The sequence below is a fragment of the Emydura macquarii genome, unplaced genomic scaffold (assembly GCF_026122565.2).
Source record: "Emydura macquarii macquarii isolate MOO-44397 ecotype Brisbane River unplaced genomic scaffold, CSIRO-AGI_Emac_v2 contig_3692, whole genome shotgun sequence".
Lineage (NCBI taxonomy): Eukaryota > Metazoa > Chordata > Testudines > Chelidae > Emydura > Emydura macquarii.
The window spans coordinates 9,159,604-9,187,424 of record NW_027133829.1 but is presented as its reverse complement, the minus strand read 5'-3'; the positions used below and the strand labels follow the sequence as shown (position 1 = coordinate 9,187,424).

The window sequence follows — 27,821 nt, the reverse complement described above, 5'->3', positions numbered from 1 at the left end:
TTAAAGCAGTAGAGAGAGGCCTCTGAAGAAGGGAGCCCACTGTGGTTTCTGGGCAGGAGAGCAGGGGAAGCAGCTTTTCACAGACAGAGGAAGAAGAGGAGGAAGCTGCTGTGTTCTTCATAAGCTTAGGAAGCTCAACTTGTCTCTTTCTTCCTGTGAAAAATGTAATGGGGTACCAATTTTCTTCTTTCCCTTTCTCCTCAGAGCTCTCTCCTACTCTTCTTGGAGAGGAGATGTGGAGAGGAGAAGGGGGGCCTACAACTGCTGGAGGAGAGCTGAGGGTCTTCTGGGCCCTGGGTTGGATGGTGGCAGCATGACAAACAATAGCAACGCAGTCCAGCTAAAGTGAGTCTGGCCTGCATTTACTGAATTGGGTGGCAGCCTGATCATGGACTTCCCCTTGTGTCCTATGAGAAGCCTGGGCAGGGAACCTTTCTCCAGAGCCTTGAGTAGAGAATCCCTCCTTAACCTCATCTCCTGTAAGAGAGGGCAGATCTGTTCATTTGATCCACACAGTGAGAATCAATTAAAAACAAGTTTGTTAGTTACTCCAGGAGTTTCACGCTTAGGTCATTTGGCACACATTTAAATGGATTGTGTTGTACATTGGTAGGGTTGAGGTGCAAGCTGATGGCCACAAGGATCAGGAAGGAATTTTCTCTCCACTGCCTGTGTATACAGCATTGTGTAACTGGGTAGGTGCGCGATAGTTTTCATCTTCTTCTAAAACATCAGTTATTGGCTACTGCTGGAGGGAGAATACTAGAAATGATCAATTAGGGTCTGATAAATCTTATATTCCAATGACAGGTCAAATTATGAACTCAAGTCAAAATATGAATCCCAGACCAATTCTTGAGTACATAATACGAGGGGGGATGGGTGGGAAGGAGAAGTGATGTTCAAAACACATTATCCCTCTAAGAATGGCCTAGAGACAGTGTTGTGGTCAATAAATACCTAGATCCTTTGGAATCTAGCAAATGATGATGGGTGTGTTTGTATTAATGGAATTACAGGGCTGCACTTGGAGGAAAATAAACATTTGTGTGGGCTTCTGGTGAGTTGTTGCTGCATATCCAGTATGACTGGCTTTAATGACTTATGCCTCTTTATTCCATGCGGAACATAGGTCTTCACCATTGCCTTCCATCTTTGATAGTCTCTTGCTGCAGTCTTAGCATCTTCTGATGTCGTTTTGATGGTTTTCAGTTCTTCTGATGTGCATTTCCATATTGTGCTTGGTCTATCTCGTTGCCTTTTGCCTGGGGATTCCAGTCCAATGCCTGTCTTGTTATCTCTTGTTCAAGTCTTACCTTCATTTGTGTCCATTTTAATTCTGTAATTTCCTGTCCTGCATGTCTAGTATAGGAGATCTAATTTTTCTAAGCTTGAACACTTGAACTGCCTCTACAATTTTTTTTGAACAGTTGGGATATATTCTTAAATGAGTGAAACACACAATCTTTGTCAGAATTCGGATAAAGAGAACTACTTCCATCACTAACATTTCAAATTATTCTCTTGCACAGTTTTTAGAGTTTTCTAATAATCTTTTTAAGTCATTGTCCTTTCTTTCAGCACTGGGTGCAAGGTAAAACTTAGCTTGTTTATGCCTTTAGCTTTCACTTGTAATTACATAAATAGAGTTTTTTTTGAAAATGTCCTTGTTATCTGGATTGTACAAATATTGCATATCAAGTCCTCTTGTGGAGTCTGCATTTGTCAGCATTTTTCATTCCTACCCCAAAACCAGACATTTAGTCAATTCCAAACTGAGCCTTTGAGGGCACCGTATCTTGATGAACATGCAAACTAGAGATTAGTGTAAAGCTTGTGGTAGTACAAGGGGCTTATGGTGATACAAGGCCTTCTTAAAGGAGGTACCTTTTCATGAGGGTGAACTTTAAAAAAGCACTTTGCCTTTCGTAACACTTTAAATAGATTATTTTCTTTTGTATATTGTCTGCTCTTTAAAGGAAAAGCACAAGGTTGATATTTAAGAACTTCCAAATTCAAATCCTGCTTCTGCCACTGACTTGCTTATGAAGCATTATTGTACAAATCATTTCACCTCTCTGCCTCAGTAACTCCAGTTTAGGTGGTGAAACTAAGGGCTTGTCTACACTTGAAACTTGTTGCAGGTTAACTTGTGTTATTTCGTGTTAAAGGGCCTTGCTTCCACATTCAGATTTTTTTTTTGTTGCTAATCATCATCTGGTGGTAACGTGCATTAATCAATCTACTTTGAAAGCGGATTTATTGAGATATGTGGGATCACAAAACTCTTGTGCATCTTTCAGTTCCTCTTGCTGGTATCCCACACTGCTTTGCTGGCTCTGGGTTGGCCTGTCTGTTTTCCTGTGTTCCCTTGTAATGGTTAGCACCACTCACCTACCGGACTGGCACCTCCTGCTGGTTGTCTGGGGATTAGCTGCAGGCTGACACCCACATCCGTGGTCTGCGCACTGTCGCTCTTCCTCCCAGTTTGCCTGAGGCTGTAGCCCTTTTCACAGCTGTCAGGACCCGCAGTGTCCTCTTGGTGACTCGGAGTGGGAGTGACTGGACTATTGGGGGAGGTTTGGTCCAGCCACTTTCCTTAGTGACTACTGCCATATCTTGTCTGGCACTTCCTGAGTGGCACCTGCAGCAACTTAGTCTGCCACTTCCCCAGTGATGAGTGGGTGAGGAGGGTGAAGGACCCGGGCACAGGCCCAGGCCCACACACTACTCCGGGTCCCAGCCCAGGGACCGTGTGGATCACAGCCTCCTGCTGCACCTCAAATTCCTCTCTCTGCTGCTGTCTCTGGGGCAACTTCCCCTAGCTTCTTCGCCCGTCCTCAGGGCCTGCTACTACCCACTCTCAGCAGCCATCAGCCAGCCAGGAGCTCCTCTGGCTCCCCCGGTCCCTGCCAGCAGTAGCTCTGGCTTAGGTGCTGCAGGCTTCTCAGCCCCCCAGGAGACACAGCCTTCCCTCCTTGAACTCCAGGCAGTGACTGCTCTGCCCTGCTGCTTTTTATATGGGCCTGCTGGGCCCTGATTGGCTGTTCCTCCCAGCCCTTCTCCCATTGGGCACTTCCTGTGCAGCCTCCCTAGGCTGATTTTAACACCTTCAGTGCCAGTGTGAAACAGATGCCTCACCACAGCCCTCTAGTGCCTGGGGTCATCTTAGCTGGAGGTAACCGTCCTGTTCAGATGTTGGTACAAGTTCTGTCTCTTGCAAGTCCGGCATTGTGGAGGTCACAGACCTGTCATATTCCTTAATGCTAATCAGTCAAAGCTCGTCCTGCAGTGTCGCCTTCTCCTGAGGTCAAGGACTTCATTGTCCTGTGGGGAGAGGAGCACGTACAAGCCCATCTGAATTCTAGCCACAGAAATTCACAGATATACAAGCAGCTGTCCAAACAAATGAAAGAAAGGAAGGTACAACTGGGACCTACGTCAATGCCACAACAAAGGAAAGGAACTCAAAGTGTGAAGTACAATAATGGGACCTCTGGGAGAGCTCACAGCATCTGCATCTTTTATAATGAACAGGACTGTTTATTTGCTGGAAATCCCACTGCTGTATCCTGGCATTTTGAGGATACTCTCTGCCACTGTTGACCAAGGCACAGACCAGCAGGAGGAGACGGATGATGAAATCTGTAATATTGTTGACTTGATGAACTAAGCCTGTGTTTGCACTACACACCTTATAGCCACACAGCTGTACTGCTATAAGGTCTCTCGTGTAACCACTCTATGCCCACGGGAGAGAGCTCTCCCATCAGCATAATTAAACCAACCCCAACAAGCGGCAGTGACTATGTCAGTGAGAGAGCATCTTCTGCTGACGAAGTGCTGTCCACACCCGCGTGTTTGTCGGTTAAATTTGTCAGTCGGGTGTGTCTCGGGTGTGTTTTTTCACATCCCTGAACCACACACGTTTTACCGACAAAAGTGCTAGTGTAGACAAAGCCTTAGAGGGAAATGCAGTCCCAGAGACTTGAGAGCTGGCCAGTTCACAGCCAGAGGAACCATCTTGATCACAGGAAGGGATCCGTTTGCAGAAAGTATTGTGTGATGTGTTATAATTACAGCTGTACTGGGGGATTTAAACAACTTAGTGCCAAGTACTGTAGGGCACTGCCTTGTCATTCTACCTTCTCTCCTCCTCATGTGTTTTCAACCCCCGCCATGTTTGTGTAGGCTTGCCCCATCACCTGGGCTTTTCATCCCTCCACCGATTGCCATTGCTCATGGTGATGTCTATGCTGGAGCGTGTATGAATTCTACAACCCTTTTCTATTGATGTGCAAACTCAACGAGACAGCTTAAGCTTGCTGTGTCCTACCTAGCCTCTCCCCTGGTGTTGTCTATCTGTCTGTCTGGCCTTTCGCTCCCATTCACATTTCATTCCAGAGTCAAGCCGCCCCCAGCTGATGGCTTCACCATGTGGTTTAACAATGAGATGGTTTTAAATAAAGGCACTTCCATTGTAGCGGCAATTGCGGAAAAGAGAGAGCACTAAGCATTTATCTGGCTCATGCTTTCATTCATGTCCTCAAGAGCTCTTAGTCAGTGTGAAGTGTTACGAGTTACATCAGAAAAGTTATGCGTGGTACACACACATTTTGAAAAAGCTACTGTAAGGATATCAGCTCCCTAGAGGGCTGCAGAACTCTGTTTATTTTGCAGGGCACTTTATTCTGATCCTGAGGGTTAAAGAGAACTTAAGCCAGAGAGTGCTCTAATTTTGCACGGAGATTGCCCAGCGGTGCAGCACTCTTGCTACTGCCCTTTAGCATATGGTTCCCTTCCATTCCTGCACCAGCTCTGAGGTACCACCCCATCAAACATCTGCACGGCATATTTTCTCCCTGTTTGCCCATTGCCACCGTGATCAAAATCTTTTGCCTTTTGAGGAGATGGCTCCTCCAAAGTAAGGACAGCCTGCAGAGGTGCATATGCAATTGCTAGCCTGCCTCTGCCACACCATCTTTTGCTAGACCCCATCCCTGATACCCACAGCCTACCTCGCATTTATTATCCCTCTGCCCAAGTTGGCAGAACAACTATGCACCACTGGCCCAGTGCTTCTACAGAAAGGAAGAAGATTGTGAAAAGTCTTACAGTTGCCGAGCTCACCCAAGACTGGGAAGAACTGTGAGAACACAATTCCAAAATCAAGGAAAAAGCAACATTTTATCACTGCTGGCATGGAACTTCAATTGTGACAATAACTTGTTCTTGTTTTCTTTCTCCTGCCCCCCAGAGCAGCTGACAACTAAAGATGGGGGTGCTAACATTAAGTGAGCAGCTGTCCAATCTCCACAGGAGGAAGAGGAAAGCAAGGGATGCCATGTTCAAAGAACTCTATGTGCCTCCTAGGAGAGGGATAAAAAGACAGAGGAGTGAAGGGAAGGTTCCTGAAGCACGACAGAAGGAAAAGGACAGGAAAATGGCTTGGTCTTCACAAACACAGCTGCTGGGGATGGAAAAGCAAACAGCCCTGCTTGAAAATATGGTAGTTCTCTGGTCAAAGACTACTTCACAGCCTATTTGTCCCCTGCAGTCCCGTACCTTTGTGACCTCTGCTTTCTAGAACACACCATTCACTTCAACAATGCTCAGAAACGGGTCCTTCTCCAGGCAGTCTGTGCCATAGGACAGCAAAGAAAATAGCAGACAGTCAGAGATGCTCGCAATGGAGATGCCCTCCCACATCCCAAGATGCAGAGAACAGTGCTGAGTGGCCTACACACGCACATCTGTGACCTTCAAAGCAGAAACTTGTCTGCATGCTACTTTTGAACTGTGGTATTTTTTCTTTTATGATTTGCATATTGGTATGTATGTTAATATCTTTTTATTGATCTAAACATTTACATAGGTGTTTATTGTTTGTTAAAAACACATTCAAAATGTTTTTGCAGTCTAGCTTGTGCATCTAGAACAATTCACGAAAACACCCACCTCCACATATGCTGTAGTAAGATCTATACATACACTCTGTTAACCTCTACATAGTATAGTGGAATCCCCACGTATAGCATGACCAAAGCTTTGCACCTACATACTAATATGCGTGTAGTAATCCTGATTTAAGCCTTAAACAAAATCATACCCGTTTCTCACAAGTGACCCCTATTTTCCAAGTAAGAGCACAATGCACCCCCGACTCTGTGCCCCTAATAGTTATATCATGTCCTAGAGACATCTTCTCTGGCTGTTCAAAGCATTCAGTAAGTCTCCCAACCATCTACAAGGCTATCCCCTTTGCTCTCGCAAAAGTTGTGTAAAACACAGCAAACAACTATCATAAGAGGGAGGTTTCTCATCAGCCTTGACAAAAATGCACGTTCCACTGTCATTCTGCAGCTGCTCAGAGTATCTTTCTCCCATCCAATTGCCCAATAAAAGGCTTTGTAAGTAAGGCTTTGGAAGCAGGGGGTAAGCTAGGTCTCCCAGAATGACTGAGGAATGGCACTGTCGGCAGTGTCCACAAACACTATTGAAGCAAAAGGTGTTTGGGGGTTTTTTCATTGCAGAAAACTCTCGGGTTTCTAAAGATCCTGGCATCATGGATGTTAATATTGGTGACCCATCCATGGTGATCAGCCAAGTCTTGCAGCCCCAGGGTGAAATAACTTTGTTGATGAACTCCAAGGCCTGGTGCTGGAGGGTGAAGGTGCAAAGAACAGGCACCTGGAATCCCATCAGTGGCCCCAATACAATTTAGAATCTCCAACTGTGCAAAACTATTCACTTCCTATGCGTTGTCTAGTCTTATGAAAAAGGGGGAAAGCACTTTCCTGATAGCTTTGTGCACCTCCATGACAACAGTGGCTGATCTTACCAACACCAAACTAGATACTGATCGGTAGCAGTTCGGGGTGGCTAGCTTCCAGATGGTGCTAGCTGTACACTTCTCCATAGGTCAGCTCTCACGTGGGCATCCTGCCACTGCAGCCCTGGCATGAACGCTGCACAGATTTCTACGAAAGTAGCTTTTGACATCTTGAAGTTCTATCACCACTGTTGGTCATCCCAGGTCTACAGCACTGTTCAGTCCCGCTAGTCAGTGCTAGTTGTCCAAGTCCAAAAGCGGCATTCCAAGTGAAGCTGCTTCAGGAAAAGATCTAGGAGAAGTGTTTGCTCGATATCTGTTTTTCAGATGGCCGGCTGCTTAAGTCGTTGGATGGCTGTAGACATGTTTATATTCATCACCCTAAGGATTACAATGCTCGCCTTTTTTTTCTTCCATGCTGCCTGACAGCTCTTTGAAAATGGCACTGGCTTGCAAAACCAGATGGATGATGGGTTGAAAAGAGAGAAATTATGGGAATGTAGTTTTGGTGTGTGTGAGAGAGAGAAACTACATTCCCATCATTTCTCCTCCCCCCGCCTTCCCCCCTGCAATTCCATTGCCTTTCACTAGGTATCCTACACTGTGCAGCATGGAAAATGCCAAAATGCATAAGCCACAGCAGCAGAGCAGTGCACCATCAGATGTCTCTGATCAGAATGCTGAGCACTTGTTTCGAACTGCCACGTTGTGTGGCAGCAATGATAGGACGCAAAAGTACCTTTATTGCAGGGTAACAATGCCTAAGCACTACTCACACAACTTGGGGCTTCTTCTGTGATATCTTTGTCCCAAGATGTTCGGTAGTCTTAAATATTGTGGACAAACTTTATTATACATAATTGTGGAGACTTCATTTGTATTCTTATTTATTTTCTTAGATAGTGGTATCCTTAAGGTAGGCACTGTTTCAAATTGCCTAGTACATAGCCTGCTACCATAAACAAATAGAAAAGTACTGTAAAAGTGTTAAGTTGTTGAGCCTCTACAAACCCCACATGTGGCATGTTTCAAATATGGTAGAAAAGAATGCAGGGTGAAAGGTTTTCCTCCTCACAGCTCATGTTTAATTTGATCCTCTAGAGAAATTAAGAGTGAATTTCTTGCATCAAATTCACTTGGGAGGCAACAGATTGTGAAGTTACAAAAGCAGGACTAAACCGGCAGGTTAAATCAGAAGGGCAGTGAAATGAGGGAGAGATCACTGAAATACAAACTGCCCAGCCGTAAAGAAAATAAAGAAGCTGAACTGGCACCATAAACTGCTTTATCAGTCAGATGTTTTTTCCCTTAAAAGTGCCTCGAACATTTAGAGTAAACCATTATCTGATTAGTTTTAGCTTCTTAGAGAGTGGGCCACTTATCACATGCACCCTCCCTGCAAGATGAGAGAAGAGAGAATTCCTGAGATGTGGTAAAGAGGTACTTGCCCATTTGCACACTCAACCCTCCAACCTGAAATTTCAAAACCAAATATACTTCTCTCAACTTTTGCTAGATCATATTTTGACTTTGTGAGTCTGGACACTGAAACTGGACTGTCTCATGTTCTTCTTCTTACGTACTAGCATGCAATTTGGGCATCCAGTACTGTGCAGAAGAATCCTTTCTGTGCATCTCATATCCTTACTGTCCTCAATCCTTCTCAAATCTGACTACTACTGCCTGGATTTCCTTGGTGAACTTCTGCTCCTCCTAAATCATTCTGCTTAAAAATACCAGCATTTGCTATGTGTTATAATACCCTCTTCCTTTTGTCTAAGTTAGATAGTAAATTTTCTGGGGCAGAGATCATGAGTTTTTTGTTTTGTTTTTTTGTTTGTTTTTATTATGTGCAAAGTTGTGGTGCTAAATGATGTTTAATAAAAGTGTATAAAAACTAAATTTTGGGCCTGAACTACATAAACATTTCTCCAATTTTCTCAGAACGAATTCACTGCGTTTATAATCTACAATAAATATAATTTACACTTGATTGTGATTGACCTTTGTACAGACTTTTACTGTGTAAGTAGCATATTAAATCAGCGGTTTGAGGATTGATCTACAAGTTGTAAACAGTGGGGTATTTAGTGGAAATATTCAACAAAGTCTCTTGTTTAAGGCAGAGCATTTTAATTCAAAAGGTCACTTTGATGAGTTCATGTGCAGCTGACTCTAACATACTAATTTCTCAGCATGTCGGGCCAGACTGCAGATGCTGTAATAAACGTAATTTTCGCAACAGAAAAACCCACCTGAAATAAATATTCCCAGCACTTCTAAGGAACAGCAGAATAAGTAAAGCCGTTGTTGCAGACGTGATATTCATTCTGCCGGATAAGGTGGAATGCTGTTGGGAGAAGGGTCCAGTAATGTCCTCTGTCACCCATAAGAATTTTTTCTGAGCTGTCTTAACTTCTGTATGTAGGTAACTGGTGCAGTATAACTTCTTTGTATGGTGGTCATGTCTTTGAGCCAACCCGTCCTTAGCAGAATTCCAGGCAATTGAGTTAGGTCAAAATGTGGGACTAACTTAAAACAACGCTTTGCTGTGGAACGTTCCTCCATATTACTGCCTGGATATAGTGGATGCCAGTTATTAACAGTCCCAATAAACGGCAACTTTGAGTTATTAGCAACATTTTCCCGAGAACCAATCCCATCCCAGTGACTTTAATGCGAACTGAATTTAGGTATTAGCAATTGTCATGCTGCTTGACAACTTCATTAGGAGAGGGTCCACTTGTAATGAATTTGCTGGCTCTGAAGCAGGACGTGACCCTGCGTGTCTCACGTGACTCTGCAGCATTCATCAGACACTGAAGATTGTTCGGGGCAGCTGTGCATTTCTGCTATGTGTTCTGGCTTCCAAACATGCGGTCTGTGTCTTGCTGATAAAGTTTGGGTTCTGGAGACACTACATGAGCCCTCTGCTAAGCAAGTGTGAGTAGCTGAGAAGCAGATGCCGATTATTAGCAAACCACACTGGATAAATTGTGTTTTTAAATGTGTGCGCTGTTTCGCTTTGAGCACTGATTATAACTACATCAACATTTTTTGTTTGTTTTACTCGTAGTATATCGTTGTATAATTGTAATACTGTGTGTATATACAGTGCTTGCACTTGAAAACACTTTAATTTATTGGCAGCTCTCTGATGATGGCAACTTTTTACTGGAAACGGAGAGTTGTGCATAACAGGCATCTACTCTAGCTATACTCTCTGGGATGTGCATATCTTTGACTCCCTGGATTGTGCTGGTACACAGAGAGAGAAGTAAACAAAATGACCATTTTGGCTTTTTTGCCACTAGAAATACAATAATAATATTTGCTAAATTTAGGGGAGGGTTTGGAGGAACGTGTAGGGAAAGATGTTTATTTCTGAGCTTCTAAGGAAGTGTTTAACCAAAGTCCCCCACTTTCCGCATGGTGCTTACAAAAGATAAAGCTGATAATGGAATCCTTAGACTTCCTTGGGTGTTTGACCCTGGTTTGGCACAGAGACTGTCCTAGTCGCTGGTTGGTGAACTTCTAGTCACAAAGGTTGGGTGTCCATGCAGTCCCTTTTAGATCCAGCAGCAGCAGCAGTCTGATACTGCTGACCCTGAAGTCTTGTTGACTCACCTTAAGATCCTGGTGGATGTATACAGGATTACTCTTGATTGGTTCCGCTCTTTCTCCTGGAGCTTCTAGATGCTAGCTAGTATTGTATCGTGGCTTATTGCTGCAAGGGCTTTGCTGATTTAAATGTCTGGGGCATTCTCCCGGGTCATTCTCAGTGGGAGTCCCTGTGGTCTGGCCCTCTCTTCCCCCAGTCTATCCGCCAGAGCCACTAAATTGGTTTCCATGGCTTTCTAAAGCCTACCTTTTTTTCTTTCTCAAGCTTTTAACTGAGGAGTGGTTATGGATGTAGTACCTTATATGGTTTAATGGTAACACTGATCAATAAGCTGTGTGTCATTTTTAAGGAGTCCACAAAACACTGCCTAACAGCTACTTTTTATCCCTGCTGGCTTTCTTCTGCTCTCCTCTTTCCCTTAGCTAGACAGCAATTATTCGTTTAAGAATTGCTCCAGACTTTGGATAGGATCGTGGGGTGATTGCTAATTTCTCCAGTGCTTGTTTGTTTTAGAACTTTTTGATCCCATTTTCTCTGACCAAATTCAGCTGCATGGAATCCACAGTGGGGATGAATATTTATTGCTTTAGGTACGTCATTCTGCTCCTGAGGCTTCTCCTGCTTCCCTTGGCAGGTGAGGGCAGATGTTCTTAGCAACAGCAGAGATGACATCTTAGACTGTAAAGCTGCAAAAGAGTCAGAAATGTGTAAATGAAACCAGGTCACTTGCAAGAACATTTATAATGTGATCTGTGCTAATACTTTAAAAAGTGTCTTTGCTGCCTGCCTGAGTCTTCTGATTGTTTGTTTGTCTAACTTATATTACATTTTTATTTCCTTCCCTCAAACTATTTTTAATATGAACTTTGGCATATAAAATTTCACAAGGAGACCTAAAATGCACGTCTCGTGGATACAATCACGTCCTCTAATTTAATTTGTCTTAATATGGTGGGTTTGGTTCTTTTCTGTCAGAATGTTTTGTGTGTCTAAGAATGAGATGAAGTGGCTTATAGGGGAGGATGCTTTATATCTCAACTAGAGCTGCTCAACTATAACAAAAAGCAACAAATTATTATTAATTTGTGTTACCTTAGAACTTAGGGAACCCTAGTCATAGACCAGGACCCCATGGTGTTAGACGTCCAACGGACATGGAACAAAAAATGTCCCCATGGCAGGTGAATGGCTCTTTCCGCATGTGTGGTCACTGGTGGTAGTGGTTGAGAGCTACACAAGTTTTCAAAAGGTGTCCTTGTTTTGGGAAGGGGGTAGAGTGGACGTGATGGCTCGTCAGGGAAGGAAGATCCTTAACCAGAAAGAGGTTAAGGGTACTGCTGCTGTTCAGAATGTTTATTGCCCATTGCTGTCTATGTAGATAATCTAATGAAGCAGTGAATGTGCACACATAGCACTCATTTAAAGGTATCAAGTAGCATCTACCCCACTGATGAAAATTTTTAATTGTTTGTGGCTATACCCTGCTCTGCCAACCTTTCGGGAAGATAATGGCATTGCAAAGTTTAAAAAAATAAAATGATATAGGATGCTTCATTTAGACCTCTCTCTGCTGATGCCACTTTGAAACTGTGAGAATTTTTTCTTGCATCATCAGGGCTGGCACTTATCTGTACTGGCATAGCACCAGGGTCTGAATTCAGTCAATGTTCATTGCGTAGTGAGAGCCAAACTAGTTCTTGGAGAGTAGACGCTAGATGCTGGGCTCTACAAATTTGGTACTGTGGCATCCATGATTTCTGTAAGGGGCATAGGTATTGTGAAATACTACTTGCCTAATGCATTGAGTCAGGGTGTGTGGGGGTGGGTGGGGTTATGTGCATTTGAATGGAGCTGAAAAGTCTCTTGCCTTCATTTTAGAGTACTTTGAAGCAAATATGATGATTTTTTTAATGGTTGCATTTACCAGTGTACTAAATGACTATGATCTCTGTTTGCTGTGACACAAGATACAAAGTAGTATATTGCACCTGTAAAACCTCTGGAGACCACTCTTCTTTGTATTCAGTCTTTTTCCGTGTACGTAATATAGTTGCATAAATCCATGATCTTTGTTTTTAAGTGTTGATCTGCTCCTGCTGCTTTTGCTCCTCCTGGAGGCATAATGCCCCGTGATTTCAGTGTTTGCTATTTGGAATTGGTACAGGTCAAGGAATTGGTAATGAGATATGGAGCTTTTCACCTCCAGGTTATCCATTCAAATCCAGTCTAGGCTGGTAACAGCTATAGGGCTTTACAGCAAGATTACACCTTTCACTAAGATTCAGGATTAAATTCACTTAAAGTAAAATCATACTGCTTGCTGTAGAAAGAATTTTGACTTCAAGTAAGGAATAAAGGGCAACATGGACTGGTGCCAAAATAGGGATACATGTGTCCTCTGTAGCCGTACCGCAGTTTGGGAAGCCCATTGGTGCAAATCTGTCCACTATGTCCTGCTCGTTGCCGAGAGTCATCGTAGGATGCAATTAATGGCCCTACACACTTGCATGGCAAACGTTCCCACTGTGGATTTCCCATCTCCAAAATTACTTGCCACTGACCGGTAGCAGTTCAGCATTGCAGGCTTCCGGAGTGTGATTGCCACTTGCTTCTCTGCTGTGCGTGCACTGCTCATTCTGGAGAGCTAGGGCAGCAAGCTCAGCACACAGATCCAGGAATGTGGCCTTTCGCATCCTAAAGTTCTGTAGCCACTGCTCATTATCCCACACCTGTTTGATGATGCGATTCCACCAGGTAGTGCTTATTTGTTTTGGCCCAGAAGCAGCACTCCACCATCTGCAGCTGCTCTGTGAATGCCACCAACAGCCCTGAATGGTTTTTTGCTATGTTCCTCAGTAATCTGTCCTGAAGAAATCCGTCATGTTCCCCACTGTTGCAGCTCTGATAATACTGGAGAATCATATGTCCTGTATTTCTAACTTTCATGAGAATAGTACAGAGCTGTGTGGGCTCGGTGCTTCTGTCAGAGATAGTGGGACTGAACACTGCTGTGCAGGTGTGAGAGAGCTTTTAAAAAAAAAAAAAAAAAAAAAAAAAAAAGCGGGGTCGGGGGGGGGGCGGCAAAAATTATGGGATATGGATTACATTATGGAAGGAAGAAAGTTGCATGCTGGGAACTTGATCCCTATCTCCCAGAGATCCCGGGGTGAGTTATTTCTATCCCACAACACATTACAAACACTTCCCAAGAGGCATTGTGCCAGATGGCAGCATGCAGCACACTGGGATACCTACCTGTGGTGTACTGCAGTTTGCATCAACACAAGCACTTCTGGTGAATATGTGCAGCATGGACACAAACAGCCACGCATGCACATACACAGGTGATTCACTAACTTAGGCAGCTGTATGCTGGTGTAACTTGTGTTGACTGTAGTGTAGTGGCCTCAGTCCCCTTTACCCATTCAGTCCTTGTCCTGTTTTTACCATTGTCCTAGAACACTGAAAATTAAATCCAATTGCTTGTATTTTCTCTACCTCTCTACAGATTGCCCCGTTATTTAGGGTCATTCCATATCATAATACAGGGGATGACTTTGTATCTGTATCAAATGTTCCTTGATTAAAGGAAGCTAATAAACCACAGGCTTGAAAGGTTGGCATGTTTCAGTTGGTGAGTGGCCAGTTCTAAAACCAAGGAAAGTTACTTTTTTTAAAGAACTACTTGAAGACACACAATTTATTTGCAACTATATACCAAATAGTTAATATGCCTAACTCAGCGTAAGAATATATAATACTCAGTACATCTGTAGTACATGATATATAAGGATCGTGCAGTGCTTTATAAGCTCTAACGAATTAAGCTGCCTCCACCTCTGAGATATGTAAATAATATCCCCATTCTGCTAATTGGGAAATTGAAGAATAGGAAAGCCGTGACTTTGCCAAGGTCAGAGTTTGGTGCAAAGTTGAGAATAGAACCCAGGTCAACTGAATCCACGTTATTTTCTATAATCTAAAGACTGTCCTTTGTCTTAAGAAAAGATAGGTATGTGTGTAAAATAATTTTCATATCTTCTTTGTCAGAGAAAAAAATGCAGGAGACTGTAACAAAATATCAATTGACAATAATCTTACGTTTCTGAGGTATTCCTGTGTTAAGTATGGTTGAGCCAGACCTTGCTGAATAAAAATGGAACTTTTTTCTCTGTAGGTTCCATTTAGAATGACTATTATGATATTTACATGGGTTGGTTTAGGCAACCAAATAGAATAGGGGGATTTCAAGATTTTTTCAGCCTGAGTTTCTGCCTTTCTTCCAGACTGACTCTTCTGATTTGTTCTCTGCAGTGGAAGGACCTTTCTGGTAATGTTTTAGATTTCAAGGACAAAGACAGCATTGTGGATGTGCTACATTCCTGTAAGAGAACCCAATATGAAAGATGGGGCTGGCAGGGGTGAGGGTTGTAACACAGGTCAGGCTGAAGGAGGTGAGACATGTAGCAGACATAGTATGCTTTGGTACCTGAACTCTTGTGCAGTCAGTCTAAAATGGATGCTTTAATGGCGAGTGAAAGAGAGGTGGTTTACTGTGGAAAATACATCTTGTTGGCCTTCAAGAGCTGTCTTAACACTTCCATACAAAATCTCTGCTTTCTGGCTTCAATTTTTATCTTCTTATCCTTTCCTTCCATTGGGGGGCCTCTCATTTGCAGAACCCTGAAGTTCCTTTCAGTAGCTCTCCTTATTCTGCTCTAATCATGCCATTCTCCAGTCCCCCACATCATCGCCACCATTCACGGAGGGCTGGACAGGATTCCCTTTGGGGCCACTTAAAGCTTCTTAACACCTAAAGAGGTTATTGAGTAATATTGAGGCACTTTCTAAACCAGCCCCTCCTCCTCACTTGTGAGCCAAATGTGCTACTTTTGTGTATGCTCCTAGTCCTTGTTGGCCTAGTGTGTGGAGAATCTGGGAATCTCGTCTTTCTCAGAGCATGTATATAATGCAATAGCTAAATATAATAGAATGAAAACACAAGTGTGTGTGTGTGGCAGGGGTGGGGGAAAGTTGGGGGGGACAATGAGGCATTTCTCCTTTACACTCAACTTTTTTTTTTACTCTCCTGTTGGCAACCCTCTCAATGTGGCTGCAAAGTTCATTATTTTGACTCCTGCTTACCTCCTCCCCACATCTCTTCTTATGTTGTTGTACCTCTGAATAAAAGATATTCGTGAAGTCCCTATTGTCATGGTTTTCTAATTCTCTAAAAATTCTTTAAGCTGAAATGTGATAAACAGTGTTAGTATGGGAACAGTTTGGCAGGGGAAATCAGGTTGGTTGAAAATTACATAACTCTTTCATCTGTAGTTTTTGAAGGTTGCTTTATTTATGATCCTGTAACTGCTTTTTCTGTTTTGAAAGGCTGAAATGGAGGCTTTATAACAGCAAAGAGTCAATGAACTTTTCATGAGTGTTTTCTAACACAAGCATTGACTCCATGAACTGTAATGCTCATCTTTTTAAAGATGAAGTGAAAAACATACAGGATGTGTAACATGGCCAAAATAACATCGCTGTGGGAACCTGAACTCTTGCTTTTCCTGGCTCTTCAGCTTTTAACTGCTCAGCCTTTAAGATTGCATTGTTAATGCAGCTGCTTTGTATGTAATGAGTTAAAACTAATAAAAATGTAATTTTATTTACTGTCTGTGTAATGTGGGTGAGTTAATATTGCAATGAGAACCTGAAGCTTTTCACTTCCTGACTTCACAGTTAAAATCTTAATATTGCAGTAAAGTCTTTTGCATTAATATTTCATTTACTTTGCCCACAATACTACTGGTGATGCAACATTTAAGTTGAGAAAACCAAGCAGTCAAGTCAGATGATGCAGAATTGAGGTTCGTGGTTCAACCTTGGCTGTGTCCCTTGAGCAGATGTCTTCTAGTATAGGCTTTTTCTATAACTGTACTAGTTAAATGATACAAACAAGAATTTATTAAACAATTTTACAGAACACACATACTGGGTCTAATTCTTGGTTTTACTGGTGTCAGTTTAACATAATTAATTGTCTTCTTTGGATTTACTCCAGTTACCCTAAAAGGAGAGAGAATGATCCACTGCATATACTATGGTATTCATAATATTCTTATTAATTTATAGATTATTATTTACTAGCTACCTTTACAAGTGGAATCTGACTGTCCAAAATACCACTTCATATGCATTTCATATGCATGTTCATATTCTAGTGAAGATCAAAACTGTTATGAGAATAAAATAAAAAACTTAAGGTAACATTTTCAGTTTGAAACTTGTTTGCAATTTTCTAGCTGACTTATCTTCAATAGTCTTCATAAAGAAATTATTAAAAACACTTAATTAGTGCCAGTCTGTGAGAGCGGAAATTTTGATTGAAACCTATGGAAAAAGTGTATTAGCTAGCAGGCACCTCCGAGAACTTGCTGCTGAGAGTTAAACTAAAAATACAGTATCCCTGATGGCCAATGGTCATCTCTTTGAGATATAGATCGATTATTCTCAAATAGGCTTACTAAATTTGGGTCTGAAAAATTATCTTGCCCCAGTCAAGAATGCCCTTGAGTCCAGCACTATATTAAGAAGAGACGCTGCAGAAAATTCAGTCTACCTTGGCCCAAAAAAAACCAACAAAAAACCCTGCTTTGATTCCGTACTACTTTGTAAAGAGAGGAAAATGGTTTCATTTTAGGTTCTCCCTGTGACACCAGGGGTGAGGGGGAAGCTCAGGCCTGTCCTGGATCACTTACCCGGTAAAAATCCCAAGTCTGTGTCTGAGAAAAGTCTGTCTTTTCTAGAAGAAAGTGACTGCTGGTTCTGTGCTCTAGGCTTTGCAGACATTAATATGCATGTAAAGGTGTACCTGGTGTCTGGAGAAATGCCTTGTACTTGAGATAGTGCTATTGCTTTCTGGGCTGGCATTGGCATTGGCGATCATAATGGCACATCAACTTGCGCAGTGCATGTTCTGCCGAGTTGGATAGTTGACTGATCAAAGACAGCCCTCTGAAATGGATCCAAGTAGCCACACCACCAGTTTGCCCCCCAGAAATAATGGTCTTTTCTCAGATTTTTTCTGGACATAATGGATCTGGTAGGATGACTTTGACAGGACCAGCAGGCTTCAGCAAGAGCTATGTTGTCAATATTGGACTCATGGTCACAATAGTATTCATAATACCTGTGAGAATGTGTTTACTTGAGGCATCCTCAGTGGTTATGAGCAGCAGAATTTTTGCACCTCCTCTGGGTGGTGTAGAGAGATTGATGTGATGGAAGTCTAATGACAACTTATCCTTAGGAAAAGGACTTCCAAAGTAACTGATTTAGCTAGTAGTAGTTGTGGGTGCGTCCTGTTTGTAATGAGGAGCTCATGTAATGTATTCCACATTCCAGGGACTTAATTTCTCCCGGAATCCAATCAAGTGAACGTCTGGAGATGAGGTTGGCACTGCATGTGCTGTTGGCTTTCAGAGATCTGGTATCCTAAAAGGTAGCTCTAAACCTAATTGTGGAAAATTGGGCCGCTGTTCTATATGTATAAGGAGGAAGGGCCAGGATTATGCTTCCTGTTGCCTGGCTTGAAGGGAGAACGTTGCAGGCAAGCTCAGTTGCTGAGTACTAGACAGCTGTGGGTAGTTATTACTTGCATGATGATGGAGCAGATCTTTTTCTAACAGTGTGTGCTTGACAGATCTATTTACCATTCCCCTGAGAAGCAAATTTAGTCTTCTGTAGAAGACACTAAGTACACACTGACAGTGGGCCAACTTTCCATTCTTTGGTATAAGGGGCAGGAGTTCACATATTCCTTTCTCCAGTTCCCTTTGAATAACATAGGTCTTGGTCAAGATCAGAAGAGACAAAGGTTCCATGACTTCTATTGCCCCATACTGGCTCAAGAAGGTTTGGTTTCTAACCTGACTGGCAATTGTAGTACCCACTCTCATCAGGTTGAAAACATTAGGCTTTTTGGGGCTTCTCCTATAACAGGAGAATCCCCAGCTAGAGTAGTGCAAAGGATCTGGCCTTTGGTTTCTCACATCATCTTTGCTCTTTGGAAGAAATTGGCAGAAGGGCATGCTAATTCAAGAGGAAAAGGCTTTCAGTCTAATACAAGATTGTCCTAGGTGGGAACATCCTACTTGCTCCCCCAGGGAAACTTTGACTATCTTCACTTGTTGGTCTGGGTTACAGATCTGATCCTTTAAGAGCTCATTAGCTGCTATTTTGGCAATCCATGAATGAGGTTAATGTGACTAGTTTCTCTGCATTCCCTTTCCAGGTGCATGCAGGGCTTAGTACAGTAGAAATTTTGCACTAAAGTCCCTGGTGTCATGAGATAAATATAGTTCTTGTGAAGCTGATGAAACTTCCTTTTTAGTTTCAACTTTTTTAATCTAGGAAGGTCATTTTTTCTTGTGGTAGTGACTTCAGCTGAGGCCTGAGTGATTGATCCACCCTACACTAACTTTTTCAAGGATAAGGTGAGGCTATGAGCTCATCTTAGATACCTTCCCAAGGTGATGAGTGAATTCCATTTTCATCAGTCAATTATTCTACCTTTGTTTTTCCCATGCCAGCATCTCCATTCTAGGAAGATCTCTTAATACATTCAATGTTTCAAAGGTTACCATATAAAGTGGACTAAAGCCCTTAGACTGTCCATCCAGTTTTGGTTTCTTTTGACCCAGGATTAGTAAATCATGGTAAATCCAAGATAAACTAGTTAAATGTCTGATTGCATCGCTCCTTGCTGAACAATCCCGCAATTTCAAGGCTGTTAAACCACAAGCCCTCCAACAAATCTGTTTTCTAGCCAGCCTCTGATCAAACACGGGTCACAAAATTTGAAGGGCATCCTTGCATTCTCTATCTACCTTTATAAAGGACTACTGCATGGAGTAAGTCTTTTGTCATAGCCTATTGTTGTTACAAATTATAAGCTTGATCTAGTTTTGAAGTCAGTGGGAGTTTTGCCATTAATCATTAATTTGTAGGAAAGCGAGATTGTGTTCTCTCTTTCCTGGTTCTATGGCCCAGAGTTCTTGCTCTTTGACTTACCTTTTTAGCAATTATTATCTTTATTATTCAGGCAATCTATGCTTCACTTCAATTGTTAGAGGTTAAGATTTCCTACCACCTATAGTTTGTAATATTTATTTTACTTTTGGAGCCACACAAGGGTTTTTGAGTCTCAAAGAGTTGGGGATATATGTGTAAAACTTACCTAAGGAGAAGAATTATTGATGAGATATTTTCAAAGGGTTTGCCATTTTATAATAGATCTACACTCAGTACCTTCCCTGCAATAATAGAGGTGGTGGAATCTGTGCTGTTTTTAATTACAGATTTTGGACATTCACCACTGGATCCCAGTTCTGCTCAGATAGGTGCACATCTTGCACTGCAGTGTCTGAGAAACTTGGATGTATCTTAAGGTATAATTTGGCCATTAAAAGAAATTGATGACTGGAAACACAAGGGGCTATCAGTGTTTCAAGCAGGGACACATTCATACTTGGTTAAGAACATAAGAATGGCCATAATGGGTTAGACCAATGGTCCATCTTCCAGCAGTGGCACGTGCCAGATGCTTCAAAGGGAAAGATTAGAACAGAGCAATCCTCAAGTGAATCCATCCCCTGTTGCCCAGTGCCAACATCTGGCAGTCAGAGACTTAGAGACACCCAGCACATGAGGTGGTTGCCAAAGACTTCAGCTAAAGGAATCTCACCCGTCATGCATTCTTCTGTCACCAACCCAGTATCAAACAAAATGGTCACAGGAATTAAGGCAGCATGGTCCATTTACCCCCTCCTATCTCTCTTACACCCATTGTAGCGTGATTACGGGGCTTTTTCCACCGTCAGTGTTCCAGAGGGAGTATGAGCTCTAGTAAAACATATAGTAGTCAGCAGAGCAAGCTGAAACCTATTCACTGATGCTAATAAAGGAAGTTTTCCTGGTCAGTCTTTTCTTTTTAGATAACGTTAGTGGGCTTTTTAATCATAGAGCACTTCAGTATATTAAGTAAGTGTTAGCTAAACAAATGGAGCATAAATTATCCAACTGGGGATGCTAGATAGTCCAAAGGTGGTGATGCATGGAGGAGAAATGTTGAGAGTTGTTCCCTTGTAATGCCAAAACTGCCTGGTGTATGGGTACACCACTGCAGTAAAAGAGAGAGAGAGAATTCTTCAGGTGCCGTTAATGTTAGCAGTGCTTGGGTGGAGTGCAAAATGTAATGTTGTTATGGCTAATGCTGAAATATGAGCGTCATGGGCAAAACTTCTGCTTGTCTCCCTTGCTGGTGCCTTGCAGAACTAGTAGTCTGCTGGGAAGCTGCTCATAACAAAATACATAGATGGGGAATATTTGGATAACCTGTGTAACTTCTTTAAAGGGTCATTGTCAAGATTTCTAGGTGCATAAATAATACCGGTTACCTCTTATATAACACCCTTCTTTGTAGATCGTGGAGTACTTTCCAAAAGATGGAAAGTCTCTCTCTCTCTCTCCCCCCATTTTACAGATGGGGAAATAGAGACAGAGAGGTAAAGCAGCTTGTTGGTCAATGGAAGAGCCAGGACAGAACCCAGGTCTCTTGACTTCTGGTCCAGTGTCCTGTACACTGGGTTATGTGGTCTCCTGCTCTGTTTGTACAGAAATCTAAATCTGTCATCTGATCTGCTCCATTCATGTGACCAAGGTGAGTACTTTATATAAGAACAGAGCAGGCATGGAGGGTACGTTTTGCTTATGCCCACTACTTTAGGTAATCCCAGTAGTTTGGATTAGCTGCTGATGTGTTGCTTAGCAGAGAAGATGGAGTTTGAGTGGCAACTTTTGTTTGGGTAAACTAATAGATTTTCCAGATCTAGAGGACAGCTGAATGGAGAGGGGAGGGAGTATGTGCATAGAGGGGAAAGGAAAGCATCCGTCGTCTGATATTTTTTGGGTAGGGTTTAAGGACTCAGTGGGTACAAACGTACTTTCTTTCCCCATCCTCCAAATACATGTTGCTTTCCTCTTGTACAGCTAAACTGACTTTGTGTTTCATATTATACTTCATGTTTGTCTTGCACTTTTCATACAAATTGTGTCCTAAAATGTGCTTTGCAGAATTAAATACATCATACGATAGAAGGTGTCATTTATTCAGGCTAAAGACACAGTTTGACTAAACTAAAGCATTCAGGTATAAGGCCAGTAACGAATCAGTAGATTAATTCAAAAACAGAGAAATGAGAGAGAAGAGAATGTAAGTGTTAGAGAGGGAGGGTAGATCATGATATGCTCAACCCAGTCACTTATTTTAGTTATTTAAAAGGGTTGGCCCACTGAATGGCAGCTGAGTGTTCTGGTCCACAGATGGAGTCCAAGTTTTCTGAGCCAGAAGGAAGCACAACAGCTGTGAAGGGAAGGTATTCTGCCATGTGAAGAGAGTGCCTCATATTCTCTAGCAGCCCATTCTGTCTTACAAAACAGCAGGCCCTGGACTTTGTGAGGAGCTGCTGTCCAATCCTCCTTTGTACCCAGGAACAGCCTTGGTCAGATTTGGAGGGAACTCCATGCAGCAGTCTCTACTAGAAAGGAAGGGTTTGCCCCTTCTTTGAGAAGGATGATGAGCAGTGGGATATCTATAGTACTCCTTGCTCATGCAGAAACATGAGCCAAAGTAGAAACAATGAACATAGTAAATGCGACAAGAGATTTTAAGATGTTGATATGGTTTCTGCTGTTTCCTGTAAGCACTTGCAGTAAATAAACCCAGATCTGTATTTACAACACCACCCACATCAGTTCCTCACTCCTTCCTAATTTGTATTAGATATTCTAACGTTATTATACAAACATACCATAAGTACATTATAGGAACTGCTTTGTAGAGTAATTTAGAAAACTTTTAAATTTAGCATATATTTAAGAATGAGCTTTCTGGAGTTTCTGATCACCCCAATGCCTTGGCCATCAGCTTTGGCTGCCACTTTCTCAATACCGTATCCTCCAGCTACCACTTCAGCACCAATACCGACAGACATGGCACCAGCTTTGGCACCAGCTCCTCACACTGAAAACGTCATCACGAGCTGGTGGCAGTACCCCAATACACGAGAGAGGCCAAAAGTAAGGGCCAAGCAGAGAGACTGCTCCATGCACAGAGAGATACCGCCCCATGGAGAGAAGAGATGAGACATCACTCATTCAGTGATAAAGCACCAAGTCCTTTACCAAGTGGTGCTAAGTAAGCTGAGAAGCTGTTGCTTTTAAGATGGGTTACTTCCTTTGCTACTACTGTGTATCCCGTCTCCGGATGTTGAGATTTACTGCTGAGCTCTTGTCTTTTGAATATGTATTGGAGACTCTTCTTTTGCTAAAGGGGAAGAAAATCCATTGAAGCTGCCAAGTGGTCATGGGGTGTCAACTTGAACACTAGGAACATAGAAATTGCTAGACTGGATCAGACTGGAGATCCACCTAGTCCAGTGTCGTGTCTCCAACAGTGACCAGGACCAGATGCTTCAGATGTTGGCAAAAGAACCTATCACTACACATGATCAAAACAGGAACATGCCCCTGTGTATCACTGGTATTGTCCGTTAGCTTGGCAAAGCTACCTACGTTGGTTTGGTTCATCCTTGAGTTTATAGCCATGTGTCACATGGTATAATCAACATCAGGGTAACTTTTTGGACTGGTCATTTAAGAAATATGTTTTGATGACTTGCAGAAGTAAAAAATCCAATAGCTCATCAGGTGCAACTTACTAATAACTTCTGTGCCTCAGTTTCCCTATTGATAAAATGGGGTTGGTAGCACTTAAGAACACAACGGCCATACTGGGTCAGACCAATGGTCCATGAAGCCCAGTACACTGTCTTCTGACAGTGGCCAATGCCAGGTGTTTCAGAGGAAATGAATAGAACAGGTAATCATCAAGTGAGCCATCCCCTCACCTATTCCGAGCTTCTGGCAAACAGCAATCCCTGCCCATCTGGCTAATAGCCATTGATGGACCTCTGCTCCATGAATTTATCTAGTTATTTTTTTAATCCCATTATAGTCTTGGCCTTCACAACATCCTCTGGCAAGTACAAAAGATACTCACTACATTTCCCCCAAGTTGTTTGTGTACAGCGAACCCCCAGAACTTACATGCTCTGTTGGGAAATAATTCACAAACTTCCAAGAGAACATGGTAACAGTGGCTCAGGAGTATTGAAGTTTGAAAAGAGAGTAATTGTCTCATACTTGTCATCAAACTCTACATGTGAACGGAATTGCTGTTTTTAAGGCTTTTATAAAATATAATGCAATGGAAAATCAGAATTTATAAGAATTGTGAGTAGGTTTTTTTTTTAAAAGTTCTGAAATGCTGTTCTCACCCCTCCCAAATGTCTTTAATTTGTAGCAGCCTAAGGGCTGAGAAGATCAAATAAGAGGAAGGTTCCCCTTCTGTTAAATGCCTACTTAGTTGTTGCCTCTGCACATGGGAGTGGTAAGTCTTCTCCTTTGGCAGATGACAGATGAGAGCAGCTGTTCATTTAAGAGAAGCACAAAAAAGAGGCTGCTGAGCTTTTAAAGTAGAGGTATAGACAGTTTAAATTTAGATTACCTTCTGCTGTGTCATCCGCCTCCACTGCTGTGGGAACTTGCTGTACCCCTTGCTTAGGACAGGACAAACAAGATTGACATTCTTGGTGGCTAGATAAGTTTGTTTATGAAGTACAATCAGTCTCCCCTGGTCTGAAAGTGTGGAGATGGTTAATGCCCAGAAGTCGGGCACTTAAAATAGCTTCCCCATCACCTCTTTGTAGTCTTGCTTGCAGGTCCAATCCTGCTGCCCTTGAAATAAATGGAAGCTTTGCCATTTAATAAGCCTGGTGTTATTTGTGGTGGTGAATTGTGAGTAGTGCAGTAAGAACTATTTAGAGAAAAACATCAAGGTGGGCAAAACCAGGGGAGTGATTTAGATCAGTGTTCCATTTTAGCCAAATTCTCCAAGTTTGGAGGTGTTTAGAGTCGAGATAAGTTTGGGTGCACAAGGAAAACTTAGTGTTTAACATCTCTCCATAGAGCAGGGTTGCTAAATACCTTGCGTCGTATGTTTGTAGCAAGCCTATTTCTTGTTAATCAGCAGCTATCTCAAGTTTTTTGCTGTGCTTGAACTGATGTCATTTCCCCCCTTGCAAACACGATAACTCTGCTGCGTCTGAGATGTGTCACCGGGAGTGGGAGGAGAAAGAGAAGGGAGGAGGGAGAGCGAGCTAGTGCATGCTGTGTCCTGGGACCCTGTGTACTTAACATTCCCAGCCGAGGAAGCCCTGGTTTAAATAGGATTGCAGGCGCACCCTGCGCACATCAGACGAGGAAATGATTGTTGCGGGACTTTAAAATTTTTTTGTTCCAAAGCGTTAGTGTGGATAATGAGAATGCAGGATGCCTTTCCTCTTGGGTCTGAGACAGGTAACTAGTTCTGGTGTGTGGTTTGGGTGGAATTTTTTTTGTTTTGTTTTTTTGTTTGTTTAGAAAATGCCTTCTAACTTTCCAAGAAGAGAATTGCATAAATAGACTGCCCCATCCACCTGTGTGTTTGCTCCAGTGGAACTTTCTTTTAATTAGCAAACGAGGAACAAAGCTACAGTTCAGGAAAATGAACTTTTGTTGTTGCAAGATTCACAACAAAGAGGGATTTCCCTCCCCCCTTTATTCTCCTGTGTGCTTTTTTAATGGCTATTTTCCACAAGCCCTAATATGGAAATGTGTTTACATTGCTTTAAAACTTCTGTCCGTTTTTGAAGAGTGTTTTTAATATGTGGGTAATATTTATTATCCAGAATCAGCTGTGTAGCAAAATAACTCACTGAAGACACAAAACAGAAAATGGAAAGAGTTAACTAACGTGCACAATGCCTGTTTTAGCAAGGCAACTTACTCTGGATTTGGAGACCTTATTTAATAGTTTTGGGAAGTTGGTGTTTTAACAAGAAACGGTCCATTTATATTTGGTAATGTAACAAGGAATGAGAAACAGTAGCAACTGCTGGCTGAGTGGGAGTACATTGCCAACTATTTGTTCTTAAGCTTCTGTGAATTCTAAACCTTGTTTTGGTCTGGGTGGTATGGCCATATAGAGATCAACAGTAAACTGTTCTCAGCACTACTGAAGTTTGTAATGTACAATAAATAGATACAATGCTATAGGAAGGTGCTCTTTATAGCTGTTAACACCATGTTAAAATACCAAACAAATCTGACGCATTTTAAGCTAGGCACTTTCTGTTTAAAACCAAGAAGAGAGCTGAAGTCTCTTGAAAGCTTATGCCTGCAAATATTAAATGTGTTAGTCTTTAAAGTGCCACAGAACTCTCGTTGTTTTTGCTGTATACAGACTAACACGGCTACCCCCCTAGAAATATTTTAACAAATTGCTGAGTAAGCAGCCCTGTCACTTTGCTTATCAGTTACCAGTTTATTTTTTCTCCAAATGTAGGGTGTTGGGGTTTTTTTTGTTTTTGTTTCTCTGATTCTAAAACAGTTTTACATAAGAAGCTACCTTTATCCCATTGACCTTTCGCAGTTGACCATAATGGCTATTATAATGGTTCACTTGTTAGCACACCAGATCCAGATAGAATCTGCTTGAAAATCTGAGTGTTGTGCTGTCAGAGCTTTGTGGAAGGAAAGACCTTTGTGATTGAAAGTTGTGTGGGATGGAAAAGCAGTTCAGCTTTTGAAAAGAATTTATTCTAAGGATCTTAAGTAATTCTTCAATCCAATAAAATTCTGCAAGGTCAGTTCAGTTTTTGAAGTGGGTTCAGCATCAGATCTCCATGTGTGGCTTATTATTTTTCTAAATCTATGAAGCATATTTTAAAAAAAAAAAATGTTGGGGACTCTGACCAGCCTGCCAAAAGGGATGCAAAATCAGAGTTTAGGAGCTCTTGAGCTCCGTTTACACTCAGTATGAAGATCTGCCTGACTGCTTATCTTTCTTTGTTCCACTTGCAGTGTTTAAAAAAAAAAAAAAAACCCTCTAGGTATGTAATGCATAAACAGGAAGTGGAAACAGGTGGTGGTGTCTCAAGAACAGTTTTCTGCATGTTTTGATTATCCTTCATTTGTGGATAAAAAACAGTGTTGGGAAAATATGAAATGAAAGTATAGGGAAAATATCAACTTCAGTTTTGTCAGGTTCTAGATGACAGAAGATGGTCAAATGCTTTGGGATAACTTCCTGTATATAGTTCCAGAGGGGTAGCCCTGTTAGGAATGACTTCCCACACCACTGAAATGGAGTTGCCTGTGCTATGAAATTGAGCAACTATATACCAGGCCACGATGGGCACTACACAACAGTTTGAGACAAAGTTAAAAATATTCAGATCAAACAGAAGGGGGAATGAATTAAAATTACCCCCGGTGGCCTCAGGCCAGGATACTGAGGCAACCAGTCTTACCACAAGTGTCGTGGGGATCCTTAATGGCCACAAGCAGTTATAACCCCCATTTTTGTGGAGAGAGAGAAACTCCTCAAGCAATTGTCTTTGCCCCATGATGGGAGTTTGATTCAGTATTGGGCTGAATCTGCTTATCTAGTGATACCACAGCATGTGGTATGGCTGCATAGTGCATATAATAAAATGTCAAGAACCATTTGTGCAATTAAACTTGTTAGGATCCAAGTTACCCTTGCTAAGTCACTTTAAGTGATAAGTCCTGTAAATAGCAAATCTGAAGAGTCTACTAGAAGCCGAAAGATCAACAGTGTCTTGTTTTGAGTGTTTAGTAGGGAGACAAGTATAGGGATTTTTTTAGTCCTCTTGTTATCTGTGCTTGGGGCTTATGAGGGCTGTTTGCTGCTAGCATTTACAGCACAGTACTATTGTAGCGTCTCAATTCATTTCATTCCTGGTACTAAAGGAGGGCTGTTTTCAAAGCTCATTGAAATCAGTGGGAATCTTTCCATTGACTTCAGTGGGCTCTGGGTCAGGTTTGAAGAGATTAAAGCATCTTGGATTTGACTAACCAATAGTTTATCAGCAATTAAAAAGTTTAAATATATAATCCAGCCTGGGGCTGAGGGTCCCCTTCAGCACTCTTGCGAAGGTCGTACCCAGACTGGGCAAGTTTTTTGACAAGCAAGTAAAATGTCAGTTTTTCATTCTCAAAAATCTCGATTTAAAAGGGTGGAGTGCGTAGAGTTTGCACTTGAGCTGGCAAATCTTGCAAGGTTGCTCTTCACTCCTAATCCATATGAGACTGAGCCTGGAAAATATCATGATGTCCTCTCTTTGTGTAGAAATATAAACCCAAACTTGATCACTCTTATCCTGTATCACGCCAGATAACTGC

General features: G+C 42.1%; 1 protein-coding gene across 2 annotated transcripts in view; it reads left to right on the top strand.

The window, feature by feature from the left end:
- The window catches only part of WBP1L (WW domain binding protein 1 like), a 76,087-nt gene that overhangs the window by 7,815 nt on the left and 40,451 nt on the right, over nt 1–27,821 (top strand). Inside the window, exon 1 of one of the 2 annotated variants that reach the window (XM_067536962.1) lies at nt 24,613–24,932. The exons of the other annotated variant lie outside the window; for it this stretch is intronic. Within the exon in view, the coding sequence (XP_067393063.1) occupies nt 24,906–24,932 (27 nt within the window). The 5' untranslated portion in view covers nt 24,613–24,905. Of the gene's footprint in view, nt 1–24,612; nt 24,933–27,821 lie in introns of those variants that run through there. 2 annotated transcript variants of the gene reach the window in all.